Here is a 25,716-nt window from a genome sequence, read left to right on the forward strand (position 1 = left end):
AAAAAAAAATACTGCACATTTTATTGCAGACAGTTGTTACCATGAGGTCATCCAACCCACAGGAAAAGCAGTTTTACTAAATAACCACCTTCTTGTCTTCAACAGCGCTTGGGATTTGCAGTGTTGACAAACTTTTTTTTAAGCATGATGTTACTGAATGAATAATCGATATCCCATTGCAATGGAAGACTTGTTGGCCTCGCTCTGCGATCTGCTAGCCTTCTGGTTAGCTCGGATGGTAGAGCGACCGCCTCGGAAAGCCGTTGGTCCTGGGTTTAATCTTCAGACCAAGACAAAGATATCTTCAGCTGCAAAGCTTTCTTTTCTGAGAAACTCGTTTTGTGTTTCCTCAGTAGCTTTGTGCTTCAGTCGGGTGGATGACAATTTTCCCTTCCATGAACCTTCCTCTACCCTTGTGGGCTTCCGAAAAACTGATTTGCCCCCTTTGTGTGTCGTAGATGTAAGCCATTCAAAGCCACACATGCCGCTATCTGCAGTCTCTTTAATTCAGGTATGTACATATGAAAGCTCAAATTTTACAATGCAAGCATTGTGGGAAGAAATAAGGCAGTGAGTGTGCATGTTGCAGGAAGATCTGTGGTTCTTTCTGTCATGCTGGTGCATGTCTCTGTTTCTGATTGTGTTTCTATTTCTAGCTGGGTCTCCATTTATTGTGCCTCCACTTCTGGTTGCGTCTCCGTATCTGGCTCTGTGTCCATACTTAGCTGTGTCTCTGTTTCTGGCAGTGTAGTCGTTTCTGATGATGTGGCTACCTTTGTGGATGTTGCCATTTCGGGTAGTACAGCTGCTTCAGGGGGCGTTGCCATTGCTGGTGGTGTTGCATTGTTTATGACAAAGACAGCGGGTGCATTATGACTGGCCTGCATCACTGGAGGCTTTTCTAATTTCGCTGTAGATTGCACTGGAGGGAATGTTGAAGCATTTGGCTTTGAGGCTGCTGATGGAAACCCAGCTGCCAGCTTTCGGATGCGAGGCACAGAGCTTGCAAACCTGCGGCCAGTAAAGAGGAAATTGTGATTGAAATGCACAAGCATAAATGGGGACATCGAAGGCAGACACTAAATAAATATAGACTACCAAGTTAACCTTTCAAAGACCTTGTAACACATGTTTTATGTGGCGAGATGACTATGTTGCAGAGAAAATAATTGACTGACTGGACTGCATTCTTTTTAAGTTGAGATCGCCCACGATAAACAGAGTGATACATACATTGCACAAGATCTATCATTCAGCATTGTTTGTGAATCAATAGTGCCAGGAAATATAGCAGAAAACAGTAATGGCTATATGAAAAAATACAGCTAAGCCACTAAAAGTGCATGCATGTCCACAGAACAATCATCTTTAAGACCTTGTTGATGCTCCCACTGCACACGAATCTTGCACTGTGCCAATCATCTTGGGGGTCATGCTTTGATCTATGCTACCACCTGCTTCTATTGAATGGAGCCAAGGTTTTACTGTAATGTACCAATGTGGCTCAGTTGATGCGTTTCTTGAGTCTATATTTAATATTGGTTATCTCAGCTGCTCTATAAGGCAAAGTGCAAACATGCTGCTTCAGTGGGCACAGCATGTCGGAATGTCTTTCTTTTATGATGTGGCTTGGCAAAGTAAAAGTCCAAGCCAGAGATTGAAGGCTTCGGTTTGATAATGCACACATTTTATGCATATGTGCTGCTCTAGCACACGGTGGTGTCAAGAGCACACAATGCAAGTCAGTCCGGCATTGCTCTTGTGCAATGTATTTAAAACACCCTTGCGACCCCCATCTTCTCATCGCCTGTGTGAATGAAGATGCCGCGAAGGGAGGTTTTGAAGTGTTTGTTACTGGTGATGTCACATTTCTCTGCTGAGGCATATCCCTTGCGAACACTGCTTTAGTTACCTGCTTGCTGGCACAGTGGTGATTTGGGGTCCTGCTGGAGCGGTCTCGCCTTTACTGCGGGGTGCTGTGACTGCAGTGTGAACACCACTTTCCTGGCTGCTGTCACCAGAAGAAGACATGGCATTGTGGCGTCGCACCAGGTACAGCGTGGGCATGGGCAGCCAGCGGGCCACATGTTCGTAAGCAGTGCGTGAGCAGGCATGCAGGTCGGCAGCGAAGCGCAGCGTCGTGGGGCTGTAGCGTCGTGCGTGTGGCACGCGTCCAGCATTTTCGTGCCAATCACGTAGTAGCTCCTGGGGCAGCCGCTCACTCACTGAAAACTGCTGCTGCGTTGGCCGCTGGGCCAGTGACAGCTGCATGCAGAATGACACGATTCGGTCTTGGTACAAGATTGCACAGCACGTATTACGTTTTATTTGTGTATCTCACTATACAATCTAATTATAGTCATCATTACAGTAGTCGTTATTTCAGCATAGTGTAGCATGTGCGGTTTCAAGACAACACAATGTCTGGCTGAACAGTTGGGAGTTGCTTGGTATAATAATGTTGAACCAAGTTAAAGGGACACCAAAGCAAAGCACTAAGTCAGTTTAGACAGATAAAGCGTTCTCTGAAAACTCTGTTTTCACTAATTTTGAACTAACAGCTTGATTATTAGAAGAGAAAATGAAGGTCAAAGTATCATTTTTGAATTTCGCGCCGAAACCCAACTGGCAGGTATGTCACTGACGTCACGGATTTCGAAGTATTTTTTCATATTTAGGCCGCGTTAGCTCTGCAAAAGGTGCCGAAACTCACCATGTTCAATCTTTGGCTCCTTTAGAACACAATGTAGTCGATCTTTACCACTATAATTAACTAGGCCCTAGAAGACGCTGTCAAAATCCATGATGTCGCAGCAAGCTGGTGCGGGAACTTCAAGGAGGCATTGCCACCCATCTTTTGTTATTGCAACTTTTCTGGCTTACCAAGCGTCTTATTGTGGTAAGAGTGGTGTTTTTTTTTTTTATCTTAGAATGATAATTTACTGATACAGAAGAAATCATTTATCTCATTAGTGTCCCTTTAAGTGGTCTGTTTGCAAATCTTTTCCTGTTAGAGCAACTTTGTCATCCTCAAAATATTACTCTTACAAGGCTTGCAAATGTTCTGCATATAAGGTATGTATACTAAGTAAGTAAAAATACCATTAGCCAGGTATGTTTACACAATGCTATTATAATTGTACATGCCAAAGCTGGAAGCACCAGATTAGCATTGGATGGCTTAAAAAAAAGTTTTTTTCATGCCCTCTTCTTGACCTGCTACTGAGATGGATTACCAACTAGCTCAGAGACCTCTGGCATGCCTCTCTGTGGTCGACACATCTCCATCTGTTATCTTGGGCAACATGCCAAATGCTGTTTTCTTGGCGGCTAAGCCAGCTCTTGGCAAAGAACGAGTGCCAAGAGGTTTCCTTCTCTCTTTCTAGAGCTTTACTTAACTATGTTGAGAAGACACTGAAGTAGGGCCTTAGTGCCCTTTAAAGGCTAACTGCAATGAAATGTCACTTTGGCTAAACTCGTTACAAATGAGTAGTGCATATATACTGTTGGACCAGTCAGGGAAAAGCTGTAGGACTGGTAATTGTCTTTTATTATGAGCATTTATCACTCTTCATCACATGGTGTACATCACATATGACACAGTATCCAGAACATGGCCTCCAAGATAAGAGTTGCAGCGTGCTCTGGTCATCGGCTAAACTCGGGTCATGCCCAGATGCTGTGTTGGTTCTTAACGTTACGAGCTCTGCATCGTTACCAGCAAGCAGTAATGGCAGATTTTTCTTTTTGCTTTCTATCTGTCACTTTTTATATGGTACTATCTGAAATTAGGTGTTTTATGCGGTTCAAAATTCTGTTGTAATTGGCCTATAACTTTAATGCCTCTAGCAATCAGCTATGAGCTGCAAGCGAATGGGATGCGATGGCAGGCAAGCAAACCTGAAATTTGAGCTCCTTGTTGGCAGTCAGCAGTTCATTGAATGCCTCCGACTTGCGCTTCATTTTCCGATCGGCCAGTGCGAGGTGTCGCTTAGCAATCTGGAGCAATTTCTTGAGCCGCACCACCTCGTTTGGCTCGGTCCTCTCGCCGCAGTATGTGTGCAGAAATAATGCTCCCACGGCTGTCGTTTCAGGTCCTGGCTCTCCAGACTCGAGGTCCCGGTTCACCGTTCGGTCAATGGCATGACATTCCTCTGGCTCACCGGAGCTGTTATTTCAGAATAATGGTTAACACTGTGTACCAAAGGGGGGTTTTCATAATGCCCATGCATTCAAATGTCCATGCCCATTAAAGAATCACAGGTTGACAAACTCTACCACAGCTTCCCATTATGACTCCCCCACTGCCCTGCTTTAGCATAGCAACAATTCATTGCAAGCAAAAATCTATAAATGATGTTTTCTTATAGCTAAATATAATAACAGGCACAACATCTACACGTCTGTGTAGTTAGGAGGCACCAACGATTCCTCTACTTTCAGCAATACCTTCATTTTTCATGCAAAGTGACACTTAGCTCAATGACTCAGTGCGAGAAGAGAATGCTTTGCAACTTTCCTGCTGGCAATTTTATGAAAGCTTTCAGGGAGCAGGCGACACAGAAATAGCACCGTTTGTAAGTGTCACTAATCGCTTATCATTCGCAAGAAACAACACGTATCACATCATATTTCGCCAGTTCAGCCATTTTGCCTACAGTGGTCACTCAAGGACACAGTATGTGACTGTTTTCTGAGATTACGTTCTGGGTAACCTGAGTAGTTTGGGTCAAGTGAGGTGGTGGTCATAAGTGAGCCGATAAAAACATTTTATACAGAAAAAAGAAGAGGAAACACGGTTGAATTATTGTACAATTTATAAAGCAACTACAATAACTGTTGAAAGACCTTGTGTAGAGACGGTGCATGCGGCACCCCGTATAACATTCCAGTGGTTACTTGGTAGATTGTGGCATATGTATTAGTGATGCAAAACTCCTGGTTGAGTCACTTTTGATAGTTGAGTCACTTTTGAGCTATTGATGGTGCAAGAACTATTAATAGTAGAATTGATAGTATAAAATCACCAGACATCCCTATATGCAAGCTGTAATGCAGAGCTAATGGTTCTCACTTACCTGAGGCTGCAACCACAGGCGACGTACTGTGATGTCAATTTATTGACATCACAGTTGTTGTGACCAATTTCTAGACTTCAAGCCAAAGCTTCACAATGTCACACTCTGTTGTCTGGCTGTGCTGGCTGTGTTTCAATGGGTACAGCATGCAAAAATGCGTGTACTGAGAAACTGTCAAGTTTCGGAAATGTGTTGCAGAGCCCCTTGAAAGGGACACTAAAGGCAAATGCTAAGTCGATGTGTACTGTCAAAACACCATCCCAGAAACCTCGCAGCGCTTGTTTCAGTGCCAAGAAAGACTTGGATCATAAGTTTGCATACCTTCAGCGAAATTCAAATCGCCCGCCCCTGAACGGGGAGTGGTGATGTTGCATACGCCATCACCGCCCTTTACTGCCGTCGGTGAGTAAAATGGTACCCAACAGGCGGCGCTACAGTTTTGTGCACAAAACGCATATGCGCGGCCATCGAGAAACCGAGCCAAGACAGAGCAGTCGATTTGCTGCTGCAGCTGCTCTTGGTCGAGTGGCGTGGATCGTTCTGGAATCCCACGACATCGCATGGATATGGATTCTCTGCTACTTGCAGTTTATGCGAGTATCGCGAGGCAGCAAAACCAGCGCAGCACTAAGCAATAAAGAAACTACTGAAGCGCGAATGGCGCGGAGTGGGGAAAACGAAACCTTTCGACCAGCCACGTCGTTGCCAAGGGTAACTTCATTCATTTATTTCTTCTAAAAAATCAAATTGAACTGGACAAGTAGCATTTTATTTCGTCTAATGATGCAATGCAATTCATATTATGAGTGGTTGAGTGAATGTCCCTGGGGAGTCTCTAATCGTGTCCCGCATTTACCTCTATATTTCATGATTACTAAAGCTCTGTTTGTGATAATATTGACGCCTTAGATGTTCTCAAGCACTAATTTATCGGTTTAGCTTGACTTAATATTTGCCTTTAGTGTCCCTTTAAGTAGTGGAAGGCCAACTGACCAACAATTGTTTTATATTTAAGAATCCTTGTTAACCTTATCTCAAAGCCTGCAAAAGCCCACTTACCAGTTCGACATGTTGTCCGGCTCTAGGCCCTTGCTTTTAGAACCATTGACTGGCTCCTCAACATCGACTGGTGCTGGCTGACTGGTGCCAGTATCTTCACTGCCCTTGGCTTGACCAGTAGATTGATCTTTGGCCTCGTGTCGCAACTGGAACAGTTGTTTTTTAGGCAGTGGTTGGCCATTCGAGCTTGAAGCTCCAGCCTCGGCTGGCACGTCTGTTGTGGGAACAGGGGCGATTTTCTTGATAAGCCAAACCATCCAATCAAATTTTGCTCTTAACTAGCTGTTGCAAGCAGCATTGAAAGAGTGCCCGCTTGTAGTATTGATCCAATACAGTGAAATGTTGGCTGCTACACAAGTACTTGCTGGTGCGAAAAATTAGTGCACCAAAAAGACAATGCATACAGGAAGAAAAGACAAAGACAATGCTTTTCTTCCTGTGTGTGTGGTCTTTTTGTTGTACTAATTTTCCTCATCAGCAATGCAAGACCAACTAGCCCAACAATTAATTCTATCATAAGTACTTGACACTACAAAGCTTTGCCACGTGGCTACAAATGTACCCTACTATTGCTCAGCCTGAGTGCATCACATGCCTAGCCTCTACAGTTATTTGCAAAGGTGGCAGCCGTCAAGATCTATGCTAGGACAGTGCCAACATTTAATGGCTCATTCCAGGTCTCGAAGGACTGTGTTGCATGTGTCAGGCATGGTCAAAGTCTCCAACAGCTTCAAGGAGTTGAAGGAGCCATTAGCATTAGCCATCACAAGATATCTCAGTAGTTTGAGGTGAGAGAGAGAAAGAAAGATTGAGGTATTTCAATGAAAACTGGAGAGGTTTACCTGGCAGCATGCCTGGTGTGCTACTCTAGGTGAATGCGATGATAAATGAAATGATACACAGGATTTACGACACTTAGCACTTGCATAACTTACATAACCCACACATACACGAGAAGAAGGCGAACCAAGGGGCCAGATTTTTGTTAATCGCAACCATATGAAGCAAAAGAAAGCATAGGGGAAGATATTTGTTTTTTATTGAAGTGTAGAAATGATAAGCTAGAGGGAAATGAAAGTGGACGAAAAAACAGCTTGCCGTCGATGGGAGCTGAACCCACAACCTCCGCATAACACAAAATACAAAGTTAAAATATCTCGTTCAGGCCAGTGTATTGCAGAAAAGTTAAAAGCGCCTTCATAGTGTGGGTTCACAAGTCTATGGTCCAAGTGTACATGTTGTAGCTCAAGGTGTGAACCCTGAGGTACATTTACTGCTGCTGTTGGGACGATCCTTTGTAGTGCAAAGAGGTAGCGATTACTGATTAAGTGTGCTATGCCCTCTTGTACATAGCTTGCAGGGCATAATGGGAATCCTACCTGCTTAATATTAAACAAAAAGTATTTTGTACTGGCAAAATTCAGACATACAGTGCAAACATGCACATTTTTGGAAGTTTGAGGAAAGCAATTGTAGAATGTCATGCAAATCAAATATTTTCTGGTTGAATTCTAAAAGTTGTTAGGAACTGTTAAATATGCCAAAACTGCTGCATTGTGCCATCCAGGGATATTCAAGGTTTTTAAATGACCACAATACAAAAACTAAGCATGTGAAAAAAAGGGAACTCATGGTGGCCAACAGAAGAAATTCGGCAGAGTTTTAGCTGACTGAAGTAGCACACAAAGTGCCATCCTGGAGCCCTTGGAAGTGTGTTGGAAAACTTCCCGAGATTTCTAAACGACTTCTGCAGAGAAACTATACAACCCGAATGCATGAAACCTTGGAGAGAGGAATCTAGTGGTCATGGTGCTTTCAGAATGCCACTAGGGCCGATGGGAAAAATTAGACAATGGTTTCAGTAGATTTAGCAGGTGCTAATTGTTCACATTGGGCGCGAAGAATGCATTGTATCCATCACACGTCATGGTATGCAGAGACAACGTGAGTCATTCACTTAGGGGTGTATTAGCAGTAGTCGCGTGAAGAGTGGAGTGAGCAGTGGTGTAATGCATGATGTCTTGTGCGTACTTAGAACAATGTGAGCTCCGCACTAGCTTTTTTTTTTTTTGTGTATGATGGCACTGAGGAAGACTGTCATGGCAAAAGAAAGCAAGAAACCTATTGCCACTGAGAGAGCTTGACATGCTGCTCATGCACCTGAGGAACGCCACTGGTAAGCAAAGGTCAAAAGACTAATTATCACCAAGCACAGTCTAGAAGCGAGCTATGACTGGCCTTTTGGCTGCTCCTTTGAGCTCGCGCAATCGAACGTTGTTATCCAGTAATTGACTGACCCTCCCCAAGAGATGTTGTGTTGGTGCCGGCATCCTTTGTTTTCGATTGCTTAGCTGCTTGGTCAACAGCTTTCTTCTCCTGGACTTTGGTGGCTGCCCGAGTTGCCCTGCCATGTGCCTGCAGCGCCAAGAGCCAGAGAATGTCACACTCTTTTGCAGTGCTCCAAAAGGGGTTGTGCCAGTAAAGAAACAAAGATCACAGTGTTGCCTAATTTCTTATCTATGTGACCTATCCATCAAAGAGACAGGAAAGGCAAACGCTAAGTCAGGCTAACATGATAAATTAGTGCTCTGAAATGCAAAAGCTTAATTTTTGTCGATAACAGACTTGGTAAGCGAGAAAAACAATGCGAACATGGGGCAGCTGCCGTGACAGCAAAGATTTGGAGCCATGTGCCGATGGCCACTCATTACATGCACGATTGGTAAATAGTGTTAAGCCAGCTATAATAAAACTATAATTACCCACATTGCAATTGAGTGTGAAAAATAATGCAGCCTGTACAATAATTATTTTTTACTTCAATGAAGCCTTATATGCACCTCCATTGGCAACATTTGTGGGAATGTGGTGGCCTTTTGACCCACTGAAAGCAATACCTGATACTGCCAATGCATTGCAGGATTTCTGTGCTGCAATGACGTCTATGACATACTTCTACCTGTACTTCCGGGTAATCAGCTGTCTTAAAACTGCAATGTTTAGCAGCTATAACAAATGCCAAAATTTTCGGGACCATAATTTGTTGTTTTTAGTATTACCTACTCAAACACACATGAGCCAGCAGTTAGTTAAAATAGTCATGTACTATATGTGGCCCTCACTTTCTTTTTGCACAATATTCTGTATGCCAGCCTAAAGAATGTTCGCTGCGCCTACACTCTAAAAACAGTTGCACCCTTTGGGGCGTATTTTTGCCACAGAACAATAATCGTCATTTGACTTGCGTGGCTTTCCTTTCTTTAACGCTGTGCGCCCGCCACTTCTCGGTCACGAACGACAAGAGCGTTATCAGCGTGACACAGCAGTTCTCGACAGGAAAGTAGCAAGCGCAGAGTTTTCAAGATAGGAAACGCAAGCAAGACAGACGACGATTATTGTTGTGTGGCAAAAATGCACCCCAAAGGGTGCAACTGTTTTTAGAGTGTAGCATGATGGCTGGTGGCAGAAGTGGTGCACGTGAAAGTGGTGTTTTAGCCCTTCTCACTGAGACATTTATTCAATGCAAATAAATCTGCTTCAATAACTTTCTGCCAACACTGCCATTATGATTTCTCTCAAAACTGACAGGGGATGTTGTAACCATTTGTGGTATAATGCGTCAGGCTCCTACGCTTACAAATATTGGTTAGTCAGATGGCGGGAAGCATTTGAAGTGTGTTGCTTGCGGGTGCTGGATTCCTTTTTTTTGTGTGTGTGTGTTTGCTGCAGCACCTTTCAGGAACTTTTTCAGGTCTCGATAATTGCACTTTGCAGTGTAAGAGGGCAGCACTTTTTAGTGGAGCACTTGAAGGAATTTGTACGTCCTTCTTGTGGTGCAAAGCACTGAGAAGATGGCAACTTTTTCCCTCCATGCATTTTAGTGAAAGAAATCACGTGGGTATAGTGTATTTGATCATGATTTTAGCGCTGAGAAGGAATATGTCACACCTTCAGAGGACTCGCAAATATCTTCAGATGAGAGTGCTAAAGAAGAAAGCAACGATCAGGATGCTAGAGGAAATGGTTCCTGTGGTTGTCACCCACAACGTGATGCTGGCTGCAGACTGTATGCGGTACAAGAGCCTCAGGAATAGGAAAGCTTCATGAAATTAATCACTTAATACGCATTTATTTACGTGGGTGCTCTTCTTGTATGATGTACAGAACGCTTGAAATAGTTCCGGACTGGAATGACTACAAAGTGGGCGAGTAATTGCTAGGATAATAAAAAATTTCTTTACACTGATGTATATATCCAAATGACACACCAGTGTATGTGGTGCACATCTAGCAATGCATATGGTGCAAGTTTTTGCACAATCATAACCAAAGAACTGAGACTGACAACAGAATTGAGTGTTTTCTTTTTATTGCATGCCATCGCAAGTGTACAAGAACAGTAATTTACACGGCTTCCTCTCACACTGACTTTATAGAATGGTAATTTTTCAAAACAAGGTCTGTTCATGGCCTCTCCTCTTGTGTGCAGAAATTTAATTCTTCCCAGGCGAGGCATTATTTTCAGATAGGAGCTCAAAAATCTTCTTCGTGGCCTTGTACACGTGGTTGTCTGCTTGATCACAACCCACGAGCTACAGCACCAACAAGGCAAACCACACCCTCTTGAAAATCAAAGCATGGACATTAGGTCCTAACACCTTGGCCGAACTAGGGGTCTGTGAACATATGAAACTTTCGAATAACGAATAGAATAATGTCCTATAAGATTTGGTCTTTGAAATGAATTGTCGCTATTCGTAAATACAAATATTTTTCTATTAGTTTTGTGATATTTCAATGAGTCAAATGTGCGCAATCGAGCCTAAAATTGTAACAAGAGTACAACATGTCCCTGTGGGCATCGTAGGCAAAACAACCTGGAAACTTGCAAAGTAGAGAAGGCTATGTTGCTCAGGGAAACAGACTTTACTGGCTACGCAGTGACCATTTGCACTCCCCGAAGGGTCCTTGGCTGCTATTTTGTAGTGATGCCTTTTGCAATGCTAATGCCTTTCGGTGCTTTTCGCATTTATGAGTGGCTGCGTTCGACACTTGACCACTCATGAATGCAAAAAGCGCCGAAAGGCATTAGCATCGGTAAAAGGCACTGCTACAGCATCGTAGCCCTGAGTATGCGACCCCACTGCTAATTTGTTTCTAATGCTCCATTTTGTGCTTTTATTAAACAGTACTTAATAATAACGTGCAATGTAATGACAGATACTTGCTATCTTGATGAATACTAGAATGTGAACATCGTTTTATAATAATTGTAAAAACGGCTTTTCATTATTAAAAAAAGTATTCAATATTTGATTCAATTTGCTTGTGGCACCATTCGATTCATATTCGATTTGGTCTCAAAAATTACTAGTAGTATTCGCACGCCCCTACACAGTGTAGTTAAACCTGAATTCAACGAGGTCAATGGACCTGATAGTGATTTCATTGAATTGGGAACACTTAAAAGAAATCACGTGAATCGCATTGTACGCATTCACGAGCAAGAAATTATGTAATTTTTGCATGCGTCAAAACGGGGCGAGCCTTTTGAGCATTTCTTGGCTCACTGTCTACGAGAAGAGTGCACGTAGGAAAAAAGTTGCACAACTTTTCTGCCCTTAGTTAATGTTATTTGCATGAAATGTTTCTGATTTCAAAAAATAATTATTGGGTCCCATCTACTTTGTTGGATGGATGTTTCACTGTGCTGCGATAGTGTTAGGACCTGAGGTCAATAGCACTTGAACTGAAACCTGAGATACCTGTATTTTAATTTTAAAACATTTGTCAATATTCTTCCCAAACTTTCTTTAATTGGGCAAGGTATTAAGTTTGCTTCGTTGCTTTGAGGTATCCAACTGATTAGGTTCTACAAAAATGTGTCAAGGAATTGGAAACACTTAATTAAACAGAAAATTTTGTAAAATTGGGTTGCTAAATCGAGGCTTAATGGTATGCGTAACTCCAACAATGTGTAGCATTTCGAGGCCTTTCTAATGGCTTCAGATGTGTTAAGGAGATGCTGTAGGTGTGGATTTTGAACCCCCTAATTGCCATGAGAAATTGAAAAAAAAGATTGATGAAAAGTGCAGACTTCTTTTAAACCTGCAATATTGTCATTTTTCTTTAATATGCCAGGAATGCCTATAGCGCTTTTAGTGCTTTTGTAGAAAAAATATAGCAAATAATGTATTTGTGTCAAAATTACAATTAATAATAAAGTAGAACAACTGTTGTCATGATGAGTTGAATTGTCATCAGCACTTAAGGGGTGAACAAAAAAGGAAAAAGGGGGAAAGAAAATTCACACATGCACTCTGAGACTCTTCGTATGATTGACTTGCAGTAATTTTCTGTGACACATTGCATGATAGAGCCAACAGCCACCGACAGGCTTAACTGAATATCTATGTGACGAACATAGTGATAACCAGGCTGCAAAATGACAGAGTCCTTCGAAATCTTAAGACCACAACCTATGCCACATACTGTACAGTGTCAGCTGGTACAGCTGAGCAGAGCCACTAATACCTTTAGTGTCCTCACTACCTTCTGTTTGTGACTGCTGCTTGAAGTCAGCTTGGCCTTTGCTTGTACCTGGCATCGATGCTGTCTTTTACTTGGAGTGATTTTCTTCGATTTATTCTGCAGAGAAAGAACAGGGAGAAGAATGCATCTTTTGCACTTTTTGAGTGTGTGCACAACTGAATTGTTTGTCTCTGGTTTACAGCATAATGAAAATAATCTTTGAGATGCAATTAATATACTTGCCAAGAGATAGCAAAATCACCAAACAACACAAAAGAAACGGCACATGAACACATGTGCTTCTTCTTTTGTGTTATGTAGTTATTGCGCTATCTGTTGGCAAGTATGCTATACCAACTCGCCCAATGTTGAACATTTCCAATCAATACACTTTTCACAGATAAAATGTGAAACAATGCCAGGAAGGCATGGTGATGCTAGATGCAACCAGTTTAGGTGTAGACAAAAGGCATAGTCATCTGATCTCCACTATAATTTGCTAGATGCCACTTCACTGCTCACCGAGCCAGGCGCGAGTGAAATCATGAACACATGGCAACATCCGGTGGCTTATCTCCGAAGAAGGTAGTCTGCTGCGCTTACTATATTGCACGTGGCCAGAGGTTAACTGTCGACGTAGGAATTTTCACGCATGGTTTTCTGTGTTTTGGGGGTGTTGCAAGGAATGAGCTTTTGCAATCATCTTAGCCTGTATTTGTGTGTGTGCATGTGTTTTTTTCTGATCTCCCTCTCTTTCTATGTGTGTGCAATTTTCTTTATCTTTCCGTCTCCCCTTACCCCTTCCCCAGTGCAGGGTAGCAAACTGGATATCTACCTTCCGGTTAACCTCCCTGCCTTTCCCATCTCATTTATCTCTCTCTCTTTAGCCTGTATTGACGAAAATGTTCTTACCTAAAGTGCTTTCTCATTGGCTAGTGCTCCAGCATCATCAACTCGTGATGTTGATTGGCGCGGTGATGGCCAAACCCTGTGCCATTATTTGTGGCAAGTAGTTTCTAGAAGTACTTGCATATTTTGCGAGCCTTTCAAATCAAATCTTTATTTACGTCACAAATATCCTTGCGTAGGAAATTCCTTGGAAGTTCCAATGCAACGCTTATTTTGTGATCACACACCGATTAACCATTTCTACTGATCCCTACCACTTGAGCATTGTCTACTTTTGTGTTGACTGCATGCAGAAATAGACTCCATCAAGTTGTGAATAATAGTAGTATTTGATGAAACAATTAGGCTTCTTTATAAATGCTATTTTTCAGAAAAAGTGCACATTAAAAGAAACAAAAAAGTGGAATTGTGTTTATGCTGATGCCAATCGTTGCATTAGCATGTTCTGTAATTTGGTATTCAATTTTATGCAGTCCTAAGGACTGTCATGAACACAAAGGAAGCACCTGGATGCTACAAAGCATGATCACGCAACTTCATTTAGTCATTGAACAAGAACTGAGGTTTGCTGTTTTGTAATCTGTTTTCTATAAAGTAGGCTTCTTTGACATTGGGCTATACGTTTGCGCAGAGAGGCACTGGGTGGTCTTAAATGGTGCACTTTTTGGATACCACACCTTGCCCGCATTGTGAAAGAAAAGTGCTGCCTTTTATAAGTGTGCAACTATCCTTACAATGCACTCTTTTGGTGCCTTGTGAATAATTGTTACAATTGATAGTGTACCGTGAGAAAAATACACAAAGGCACATTCTACAGGTCATGGGTGTGAGAGAATGTCCAATTAACATTCATGAAAGATATGTGAATTGAACAACAGCAGTTGCAGAAGGGACTTCTACAATATACGGCTCACAAAACCAAAACTGTATAGGCAAAAAAAAAAAAATGCGGTTTAAGTATTTTGATGCCAGTGTATTACAAATGTTGGACATTAAATTCGATTTGAAAATTACACCATTAGAACACTGCTTCGCTATATTATAGTGAACTGCATTATTATTTGAACAACATCAAAAATAGAGTTTGTGCTTACGGCTGCTTTATGCTCTAATTTTGCTGCAAGACCACAGACATTGGTCCGCATTGTTCTATATAACACTTGGCATCCTCGTCTGCCTGGTTCGCCTGTAAAAAAATCACGAACCGCAGTCGTATCCCCATAAACTTTGGACTGCTTGTACTGCCTATCGACAACTATAGAAAGCAGCGTGAAAAACAGATGCAGAAAGCTGCTTCATGGAATCACAGTCAATGCAAAAATAGTGTTTCATCTTCTCGCCCAAAATTTAGGTCACAAAGAAATATTTCCATTATTGAAACTTGCCACAAAGCGCCCTGCTGTGTGTGACTGTTTTCTTCAGTTGTCAACAGGTGACAGAACCAGTTTATGCATATATAGTAGACGCACATGCAGCTCATTAGTGCTTGTATGAAAGTTTTTTTTTTTTTTTTAATCAATATCATTTCTCTGGACGAACAAAGCAAACAAGAAAGTCAATTACGTGTTCTACTGAATGACGCAGACCAGAAAATCCGATAGTGCAGCGAATTTTTTTTTTTTTTAGTTTATTTAGGCAGGCTGATGTTGCACATGTATACAGATGCGTATGCGTTCAAAATGAGCTGCAACACGGTGCATGCCCATGATCGCAGAGGCCCCCAATCTGCGCGGCGGCGCCGACACACAAACAAAAAAAAAAAAAACAAAAAAAACATTGAGAACTAAACACCGTGACCAATTACTGGCACTTAGTAAACCGATCGATTGCTCGTATGTCGCTGTGCAGTCTTGAAGCTCCTATCGACCACGGGCACTGTGTTGTAGTTCATATTGAACGTGACTGTACCATACACTACATACAGCACTAGAAACTCACAGTGGTCAACAGCTGCGCTGCTGGGAACAACGTTGGCATGCTCCCAGCTCGTAATCTAACCGTCTGACCAGTTCTGTCGAAGCATTCGGCCTTGAAGTGTACGGAACACAGACGGTCACTGTCCTTAGGAGCCCAATCGTCCCGCCGAATAGCGCGCGCCCACGCTTCACGCAAACCACCACCCTTCGGAAACCTGTCAATAGATTAGAATGTTTTCAAACACTCAAAGGAAAAAGAAATAAGAAAATGCTTAATATGCAGCACTTAACACACACGGCCTCGCGTAGCACGGCGTTGTGAATACAACCGACGCACATACTGCGCAGTACGACGAACTCGAAGACATCGACATTTACATTATAGCACTGTTTATACTTGAACACTGTTTCGGTAATAATAACGCTTTGTACCGCAGGCATGTGAGGCATAGAACAACCAAGTTAAAGACGTTTAATAACATATAAACGCGCTTACGAAGACAAGAGTTTCTAAGCGCGATAAACATGCAAAGTGCTTGAAGTATCAGAACATACTTACATGTGGAATGTAATTCCAGATTTCTGTTTCACACGGTTCTTGCAACCAGGCGCTGCACATGTGCCAACCATTGTCGGTGAGAATTCGATCAGCAGCAGCAGCCGAATTGCAGACGTCTACTTTCAGCCCCTGCCAATATGGCGGTGTGGCGTCCACACAGTTTCGTATGGCGCCATTCGTCCCGACCGCCGGCCAATCAATATAATGCGGTCAAGCCTGCTCCGAGTGTCCGAGCTTGTTAACAAATATTTGAAAACGTGCCAAATGTAAATTATCAGTACAAATATTCAAGTTTTTAATTGCGTCAATTACTATAAATAACGTGGCCCCTGAGATATGCTGTGTCGCACCAGACAGCATGGTCGCCGATCTCGGACACCACAACAGTCAGCCGTTGACTTCTTTCGCCCTTCATTATTTGCTTATTTGTTTCGAGGCTGCACTTAGTTTAAAGCAGTTTTAGATTGTACTAGAATATAGTACACTCTAGCAGTTTGCGGCAAGCATTTCCTGCCGACGTAAACAGAACCAATTTTTGTAGGAAACTCTGCGTAGAACGTCGAGCAGGCATCGATGTCAACAAGTTTTGAGCAGAACTTGTTCAGCGCCAGATCTCGTCTTGGTGCGTGTACGCAGAGTGGGCCCTTCTGCGACGTATTGTAAATTGCTTTTCCCTGTCCTCGACGGGCTAACGGGGCACGGGAAAGGGAAGGGACAATGCAATAATATATATATATATATATATATGCACCGTCAAATATACGGTATATACCGTACATGCGCTACACGAACATGAAAGGGAATGTAATCTGTGTTCACACAGATTCTTGCACACATGCCAACCCCAAACCGTCAGTCACAACTATTTGTTACATAATTGTCAAGTTCAAACATCCTGCTCATGGAATTAATTTTATTTGCTTTAAACACAAAATATGGCGTACCCTTTCGTATTGGCCGACTGTTCACACAAAATGCACTAGCCACAAACTTGCTTTACACATGCCACACATCTACATCACATTTATGTCATAGATGTGCTACAGCCAAATAACCAAAACAGTGATATCCTTGTTATACTGTTAAGAAAAACCTGCACTTTTTTAGACTTATCTTGTCCCCAAGTAATAATTGTCATTAATCTTGTGTGTACTTTCTTTAATGCAATGCCCTCGGTACTTTCGGTACAGTGTACTAGAAGAGTTGTAGTGCGCTCACAACGTAGCAGAGCTTGACGCACTTCGTGTCGCCGCCGACAGGTGGCGCGGTTCGCAGCGTCACCTGAAACTTTCCTACGCGTCGCGGTAGAACAGCTATCGGGTGTTGCTGTTTTCACTGTATAAAAGTGAAATGCACGACGTGCAGCGCACGAAAGTTCTTTTGGTGCACCTTCGCAGTTTGCAGTGAAATAAATTACTATTGTTGCGGCTGATCTACAGAGGGTGTGGCGTTGTTTTGAGCCGGAGCCACGGATGAACTAGCCTTGCTATTCTGTTAAAGGCTTGATATGGCCGCTGCAGTCACGGTAGCAAGGGGTACTCGAGTTTTTTTTTTTTTTTTTCTGCAGTTGATCGATAAATTGTCAGTGTGGTTTCGCCACAACGACCGCACATCAGCGTTTCCAGCACCACCGCGCCGATTTTAACCACCACTTCGTTTTGTTTTTTTCGCAGGTAAGGCGTGCAGCGCCTTAGACATTTTCACGCTGCCCCATCTATTCACGAAATATTTAGGTATCACTGCTGCACAAGTTAAGCTGGTTAGCTGGTTATTTATGTATTACATCTTTCGTAACGTTAATGCGACATGAAATCGAAAGGATGAAAATACCAGGTACACCCGTGAGAAAAAGTATACGGACCACAAGGTCGCTGAAACAACTCAATTTCTTCGTAATTAACATGCATATATTGAAATTGACAAGTACACTGGAAAGCTCGCAATGCCAAGATTGGACTGCAGTCCTAAATTTCAAGTTGCATTCGCAGGTAGTTGAAACAAACGGCTTTATCGCGTAATACCTGGTCCGTATACTTTTGCTCGCGGGTGTACATTTACGCAATATACCAATGTTTATTTACAACGAAATGAATGATCCCGGAAGCGCCGGGAGCAGCCGGTGAAAACTCTGAATAGCTACTGTCTTGTGCGCTTCGGCTTTTCTTCGCGGGTGCTTCGTCCGTTTCACACCTTTTCCTTTTTTTCCTGGGCTTAGGTGTCGTTTTCATCAGGTACTCTGGTAAATTCGGAAGAATCGTGGGAACAGCGTTTTTTGATAGCAGTGGCAATTGTCACGAGTAATGCACACCTCTTTGCATTCTATAAGGTGCAGAAGTCCCTAATTATGAATCGTGGTTCGATGTGTAACTCACAGACCGCGCAGATTCCTCCAGTGTCTTATCTGCACGGTTGAGGTTCCTCTCCCATTCCTTTCGCCATTCTTTATCACGTGGAACGCTGAGCAAAGAAGCCTTTGGTGCATCTTTGACGCGACTGTAGCCAGTTCTGCACTCGGGTGCAAAACAGTAATTTCGACGGCGGCTAGCCATTCTCACTCACTCAGAGTGCACATTGAGTAAAGCGTAAAGCACAGAGCAAGCACAGAGGATACTGCTGAAAACGCCGGCGGGACTTGCAGTCGAGAGCCGACAACGTCGATATTAAGTGGTTCGTTTTCAGTAAGGAAAGGTTGGCGCTATCTTCTGCAGCCCTTGAGGGAGAACGGTCAACGTCGCGATCCAACAGAACGCACTCCATACCAAGCGAGGGAAGTTTTCAGGAGAAACTGGCGGCAGCGCCTCTGGCGGGCGCCGGAGCAGTCGACGCTGAGTGCGCCGCGGCGCCGCGGCGCAGGGATAGGGCAGTGAGCACACTGCCCCTATTCTAGTACACTGTACTTTCGGGTCATGAATGGACATAGCGTTCCTGACAAGAAAATATTGGGTGTGCAGCACTAGCTAATGAGAGGATGTGCATACAAGATAGACGACAATTATGGTTCAATGACAATTATTGTTTGAGGCCGAGATAAGTCCAAAAAGGTGTGAAATGTTTTTATTAGTTGGCTTGGGCAGGCTTAGTGTCCCCTCTGTGGCCCAAAGCCTTCTCCTCCAAAAAGGGTTTAAAGTTCGAGCAGTCGACTGCAGCTGCATACTGAGAGAACACTCAAATTATGTGAAAGATTATCTATGAAAAATTTCGCAGCAATCAGGGTTTTGTACATGTCTCATTTTGCGAAGATATCGGTGAGCACACACAACACCAAGCCATAATGAATGAAGTAGTGTTTCCTGACGTCTCCAAAGCTGACAGTCACAGTTTCTTATAGTACTACACAGAGGAAAATCAAGTGTCACCATCAGTGACTTTTTTAAAGGGTGATTTTAATGTGAGGAAATGCCGGGATGTAGAATGTTCAGTTTTCAGGCTCAAACATGGTCATGGCTATGAAAATGAAGCTTTCAGGCAGTTACACCTTCATACCAATTGTTGGTTCTTCCAGATGCATTATGTCTCATTTTTATTTATGAATACTGTGATCTTGTACAAGATTAGGGTGGGCCCAAGAAAGAGCTTTGGAAGAAAACAATATAAAGCAGGTAAAAAATTTTACATCAATATAAAACACAGGACAAAGTCACGTGGCTTTCAAACATTGAGAGCGTCTTTCACTACAACATCATTAGTAAGATTATTCCAATCAATGATTGCTCTAGGACAAAATGAGTAATTAAAACTTATTCTGGAAGTTAATTATGCTTTTGCATTACTGTGTCACTTTCAAGTGGCATAATCCAAGAGATACACAAGAATGTCTGAAGCATTGATATCGTAGTGAGTGTTAGTAGCTCACTCACTAATGTGCAGCCATACAAGTTATAAATAAATCTCGAGGGCTTTTTTTGTTATCTTTTCTACTTGGTTGATGTTACACTGCGTTGATGTTACACTACACTGATGTTACAATGCGAAAGGATTGCGTCTATATGATCATTGCCAATATGATTGCCGATATGATTGACATATGACGATATGACATATCGCGGATATGATTGCCAATATGATCATTGCATATTCCAGCATGGGTTGAATAATGGTTTAATAAGGTAGCAGGCGAACAGAAAAAATCACTGTGCTTTAACAAGTGCTTTAAAAGAACAGTTTACAAAGGCTACCAGCAATACTTGGAACATGCTTTTTCTAAGTTAGATTATTAGTGATCCACAATATGTATGTGAATAATAAAACAGAAACAGGGCCCAGTAAATGCAGACCTTCTTGTCCTTCCTCCAAACCTACAACAGCAACATGCTGGCAATACTGTTCACATTTGATACAACTGTGGACCCTAGTGCAGTCACAATTTCTTGCACTAAATGTTATGCAATTAGGACTGCGAGGTATGCATGACACTTCCAACTAAACCACTGGCTCCTTTAAATCCAAATTTTGCACAGAGGTGAGATTATGTGGCACATGCAGTTTAGTATTACCATATCTGAGGTACAAAAGTCGAAATTTGATGTAACGAACATATGTATAACGAATTACCGGATATGACAAAGTAAACTGGGAATCGCATCTAGTCTATATCAGTGTGTAACGGATATATGCTTATAAAAAATATTGGATGTAACGAACTCATTCTTGCGTTGGTTGCGACTTTTCTATAAAAAGGTTCACCTGCATCTGCATAAAATCAAACATGACAAGTCGAAAACAACTAGAGGGTACTGTTGCATTTCCTGGTTCACCTGCATTTAAAAACATTGTCTAAATTACATTACAAAGCATATGTCCGTGCCTATACCATGATTGGAAACCGTTTACGGAGCGATTGTGCCTCTCACTCCCATGCAATTACATATAACAAGTGTTCTGATCAGGTTTTCTTGTCATTGTTGTGCAGATGGTACATCATTTGCTTGCTTCAAATCAGAAATATGTGTGTCTGCAGCAACAACAAAAAACATATAGTTTGTGACAATGGAATGATGATGCTGTCAGTCACTGTAACGGAAATACAAGGCACATGATGTGAATGACTCCGAAGCGGCACCATTCTGTTCTCGCAAATTCAACATTGGTTTTTCTCTTGTTTAAGCTAACCATAAATATGTCCGATTTATTCTGGACAAAACAGGCAAGTAACGCACCCAAGTGTGGTATTAAAATGCACCCACTGAGAAATTTCACCTCCGTACAATTTACAGGTGCCAATAAGCCAGCTATATGGCTGAAACTGTCACATACACCTGACACTTCTATTTCTGCAACATTTATGGTAATACAGCTATAACAACATTTACATGTTATTACAGTGCAAATGTACTAAACCGTGGTGTCACCAGCCACCAGAAGCATTTTAAATGCATTCTGGCTCTATATCAGTGAATTTGAATTGAATTTAATTAGGAAGATGTTGATCCAAAGCCTCCGCTACCCAGCATTCTCATGCATGCAATGGAACTGTAATCACAGGGGCACTTTTCCGTCTAGGTGAATCTGAGACAATCTATGTCTGCAGCAACAACAACCATTCCACTACCACTGCATTCTGGGTATCTGAGATGAAAGTGTGAAATGGAAACGCTGCAACCCTGGTATATGCGCACTTGCCATCGCAAATTTTTTGCATGGAGAGTACAAAGTGGTGCCATTGCTTTTGAGTACAACCAAGTATCAGTAACAGCTTCATCAGAACAAAATTTTGCTTATAGGCTAAGGAGACATGTGTAGAGATCAGGCAGCACTCATAGAACAAGGAAAAGAAAATGTTTCCCAAGTGTGCAGACTCACCGGGCTCACGGCTAGCTTTACAACTGCCGAGGTAGCAGCGCTGCGCTGCTTAGTGTCATTGTTACAACCCTGTCTGCGGCAGCCAGAAAACTCAGTTGGCACTGCATCTGGCCGCAGGCATGGCCGATCAAGACCTGCGTAGAAGCAGCTTGGTTTGAAGTGTTGGGAGCAGACGCGGTGGTGACTCTTCGGCTGCATGTCCTCACGGCCAAGGGCATAAAGCCAGCGCCACATGAGCTCTGGGTCACGGTGAGGAAAACTGAAATGATAAGATGAAACAAGAAGAAACAAAGAGAACAGGATGAAACCGTGACCAAAGCTTAAACACCGACTCTTAACCGTCTCGGCAAGCTCTGTATGCTTTGACATACCAGAATGAATGGCAATAAAATAAACAATTCATGGCCGTGGATGCTTTTTATTTAGTGCTAAATCTTGCGTGAGTAAGCTTGGTGCTCACGTGTAGCAAAATATCTGTATCTGGTCCATCAGACAGGTTCCCCGAGAATTTGTTCTTCACTTGCCTGCTCCTCTAGAACCATGGAAACATACATGCACTTCCTTTTTGCAGTGGTTGTGGTTTACTGTCTAATCACTTGATCAAATATAATAGGTGTAGATTAGTTTCCTCCCCAAACATCTCTGTCACGGACAGAAATCAGCTAGCCCACTCAAGCATGTTGGAAGAGCTGAAAGCAAAAAAACAATAAAGCTCCCTAGGTATTAGCTTATATTTGGTCCTGGATTTCTATAGATCAGTGATGTCTGTTTCAGTACAGTTTGAATGTTGACATGGGAACTAGTAATACATTCCTGCAGCAAAAAGCTGACACCTTAACCGAGCACTCTGCACAATCTGTTACAACCCAAGCAACAACTAATTGCTATTAAAAAAAAAAAAGTCACAAGAAAGCTATGACGTGCAGAGGTGGCCATTCTCTATGGATTACAAACGGGATAGGCTCCAGCAAGGCTTTTTAAGACTGACTGTGTTTGTTGCATTGAGTGCTCTTCCCTTGCAAAGAAGTGTAGGACATACCCTATGCTGTGGATCTACTCGGTGACTCCTGAAGCACATATCAATCTTCTAGAAGAGCTAAAGAGCTGCCATATTATATGTAATGACTATAACAACCTACTATTTCCTCAAGGACCTGATTGTGTGTGGTAAGGGATGTTTCATCGACTGCTTCATTTCCTTCAGGTCTATGTCATGGTGAAAGGTGAAATTGTAAATGGCCTACTCATCTGTGAATTTATTGGTCATGGCAGAGCAATTGCTTGCACTCCCACAAGAGTAGTCCTGCCTGTTACACAATGTTCATCCACCTTGCGAGTGCCAAAGTAGGTCTGTCTGATGGTACAAGCCTGGTTACTGCCTAGGCAACGAACATCCTGCAGGAACTAAAATATGCGCATCGCCGGGAGTTGGTCGCTGCACCCCCCCCCCCCCCCCCCCCCTCAGGAAAACTTCGGAGGGGCCTCGGGTCCCGGAGCCTTCCGTAGTTGGCAACCTACGCAGTAGCATATACCGCTATTCTGCCCCTTCAACTGGATGACATGAAGAAAGGTCTTTACTTGCAGGACAAATCGCAATGTTAATTTATAGAATTAACGAACTTGCACTATAAGTAACTTTTGAATAATTGTTCCAGTGCATATGGCATGGGCATTCCGCCATCATGCATATGCTCTTTCGTATTTGCAAGTTTCGGTATTTGGCTGAGCCCGCACTCCAAGATAGGCGGAACAGTGGAGCTATTGCGAAAATGTAGGTTTGAAGGGACCGCCAGTGTGTCTCGCCGTTCGATCAGCTGAGCGACTTCTTCCTCCTCTCCTGCTCGACGCCTCTCTCTTTTTTTTTTTTTTTTTTTTTATATACAATCTTTCCATCGTTCCTTCTCTGACCACAGGCGCCTGCCTCGGTTGGTCGTGTTTGTATACGAGGTCAAACCCAGTCTGAAAGAAGCGCCACGTACTACTTTACGGACAGCGATAACCGAAGATCGATCACGGCCTGCAGTGTGCGGGAGAGCCGCTCGACGGTGTTGCTTCCACCATTTCACCAGATCCACAGTATTTCACTACTTTAGCGGCGATGTAGTCGTTAAATCGAGCGTCCCAGAATGCGCAACGAGGAAGAAAATGCATCGAGATCAGGGCGCAAAGGGACGAGCGCAAGTAGGAGGCCAACGCGCGCGGTAAAGAATGCTTGGAAGCACTTGACATCGTATGGAATTTGCACACTTTTTCTCGCCGGCCCTGTTCAAAGCTGATAGTTCATGCTACTTTTATCACGCGTTAAGACAATGAGACATGCAACGCGCCAGTTTCGTTACACGAAAATCGGAACTCCAGCAGACCGTTCAGAACACAAGCGCTGATCGTAGCAAACGTCAATGCTCACGAGTGGAAGGATATGTTGTCTCCTTTTCGGTGCCTTGCTCCGCAACCTTTTACTGCGCAAAACGCGGGCATTTTTTTATGTTACATGCGATACTTTCGTCGTGCACATAAGAAATCTACAGTGGGACTGCATGCGCCAGAAAAAATGGCGCCGTCGTATTGCGCGATGCTAGCGTCACCTTTTCTTGTTGCACAACAAAGGTAAATTAAATTACTGAAATATTTATGTTTGGTTTATTACGGTGTAGTCACAATCTAAGAATGGCACGTTGGGACATTTTTGTTTGCGTTTACGAACAACAAGCAAACGAAGAGGTTAAAATCAACTGTAAGTAGCCATTTAAAGCCAAGTCTAGTCACCTTCCGTGCCGTCTGCTAAAGTCTGTTGACGAGTACGAGCGTGTGGTGAAGTGATGCGGTACTCGTGAAGATTCTCTTCATTATATCGATATGGTGGACCAGATGAAAATGACACGTGTGTCAGAACTTGATGGCCATAAAGATCGTGTATGGTGTGTCGCTTGGAATCCTGCCGGAACCGTGTTGGCAAGCTGCGGCGGCGACAAAAGCACTCGTCTCTGGGCGCTCGAAGGTGGGACACCTAGCTCCGCGGTTCATCTTAAGCTTCATCCAGTTTTGGGGAGATGACGGGTGACCATCCTTTTATAATCGTGTTCATGATGAGATTATCGCAAAGAAAAGAACACTTTCGGGAGCGAGCACTTACATTAACGTCGTCCGTTGCAGGCAAAAAAACGTGCATCGTGAACCGCGGCTTTTCGCAGCCAAGGTACGCGCACACATTTAAATCTGAAAAAAGTATAATGTCAGGTAGGGGGGAGCGCCCTATCTTCTCAGCGAAAGTAAGAGACGCCGGAGCCGTTTGTATCGGGTAGTTGTCATTGTGTAGATATGCCCTGAATGTTTGCTTGTTGCTAAGCGATAGTGCGTGAGTTCTACTAGCCACTGTAGTTCAACCGTGACAAACGAACCAGGCGCTGTAGGCCCTAAAGAACGTACTGCATAAGGATGTCAAAAGAAACCTAGAAAGCAATATCTCACGTTGCGACTATGTTTCTACCGTTTTGCTATTTGTTAGGTTATCTGCCTGGGAATCGACGTCACCGCTAATCTATCAGAAGGTGGCTGTTTTAATGTGGTTAAAGGTTTTAATCGATGCCTAGCATTGTTAGTGCGCGAAGGTCGGTCTCCGTGGTTTAAATTGATAGACAAACAGGAAAGGGGGGGGGGGAGCTTGGATGCCTAAAAATACTCAAAAGATAGGTCGTGACGCCACTCTGAAATTCTGGCAAATGCTCCCCGTGAACTAGTTTTGACAGCACCTGAGCTTGGTGTGAATTGTCCATCAATACAGATTACATTGCGTTCGATACTACGAACAACCTATCTGCTCTTGGGAAAATTTCTTGCACAAAAGCGGCCCAACTACGCTCAAATA

At 43.0% G+C, this 25,716-nt stretch overlaps 2 protein-coding genes across 7 annotated transcripts in view; one reads left to right on the top strand and one right to left on the bottom strand.

Moving 5' to 3' along the window:
* Positions 1-24,422, bottom strand: LOC119455598 (uncharacterized). 4 transcript variants are annotated; one of them, XM_037717010.2, is made up of 8 exons: positions 16,053-16,255; positions 15,516-15,708; positions 12,690-12,785; positions 8,435-8,552; positions 6,138-6,351; positions 3,901-4,168; positions 1,913-2,265; positions 1-1,011 (listed from the first exon to the last, which is right to left on the bottom strand). In XM_037717010.2, the coding sequence occupies exons 1-8, from the start codon at positions 16,121-16,123 to the stop codon at positions 669-671; spliced, it is 1,656 nt and encodes a 551-aa protein (XP_037572938.1). In that variant the 5' UTR covers positions 16,124-16,255; the 3' UTR covers positions 1-668. The 4 variants fall into 4 exon arrangements, with proteins under 4 accessions (XP_037572938.1, XP_037572937.1, XP_037572939.1 ...); XM_037717009.2 differs by having other exon boundaries at positions 12,672-12,785; positions 16,053-16,254; XM_037717011.2 differs by lacking the exons at positions 12,690-12,785; positions 15,516-15,708; positions 16,053-16,255 and adding exons at positions 21,852-22,110; positions 24,259-24,422.
* The window catches only part of LOC119455599 (probable cytosolic iron-sulfur protein assembly protein CIAO1 homolog), a 21,193-nt gene continuing 19,247 nt past the window's right edge, over positions 23,771-25,716 (top strand). The window contains exon 1 of one of the 3 annotated variants that reach the window (XM_049668897.1): positions 23,771-23,896. Coding sequence is in view for 1 of the 3 variants with exons in the window: in XM_037717013.2 (XP_037572941.1) it covers positions 24,708-24,849 (142 nt within the window). In the remaining 2 variants the exon portion in view is untranslated. Of the gene's footprint in view, positions 23,897-23,965; positions 24,053-24,613; positions 24,850-25,716 lie in introns of those variants that run through there. The other 2 variants (XM_049668898.1, XM_037717013.2) reach the window with 2 other exon arrangements.

This window comes from Dermacentor silvarum, chromosome 6, assembly GCF_013339745.2.
Source record: "Dermacentor silvarum isolate Dsil-2018 chromosome 6, BIME_Dsil_1.4, whole genome shotgun sequence".
Classification (NCBI taxonomy): Eukaryota; Metazoa; Arthropoda; class Arachnida; order Ixodida; family Ixodidae; genus Dermacentor; species Dermacentor silvarum.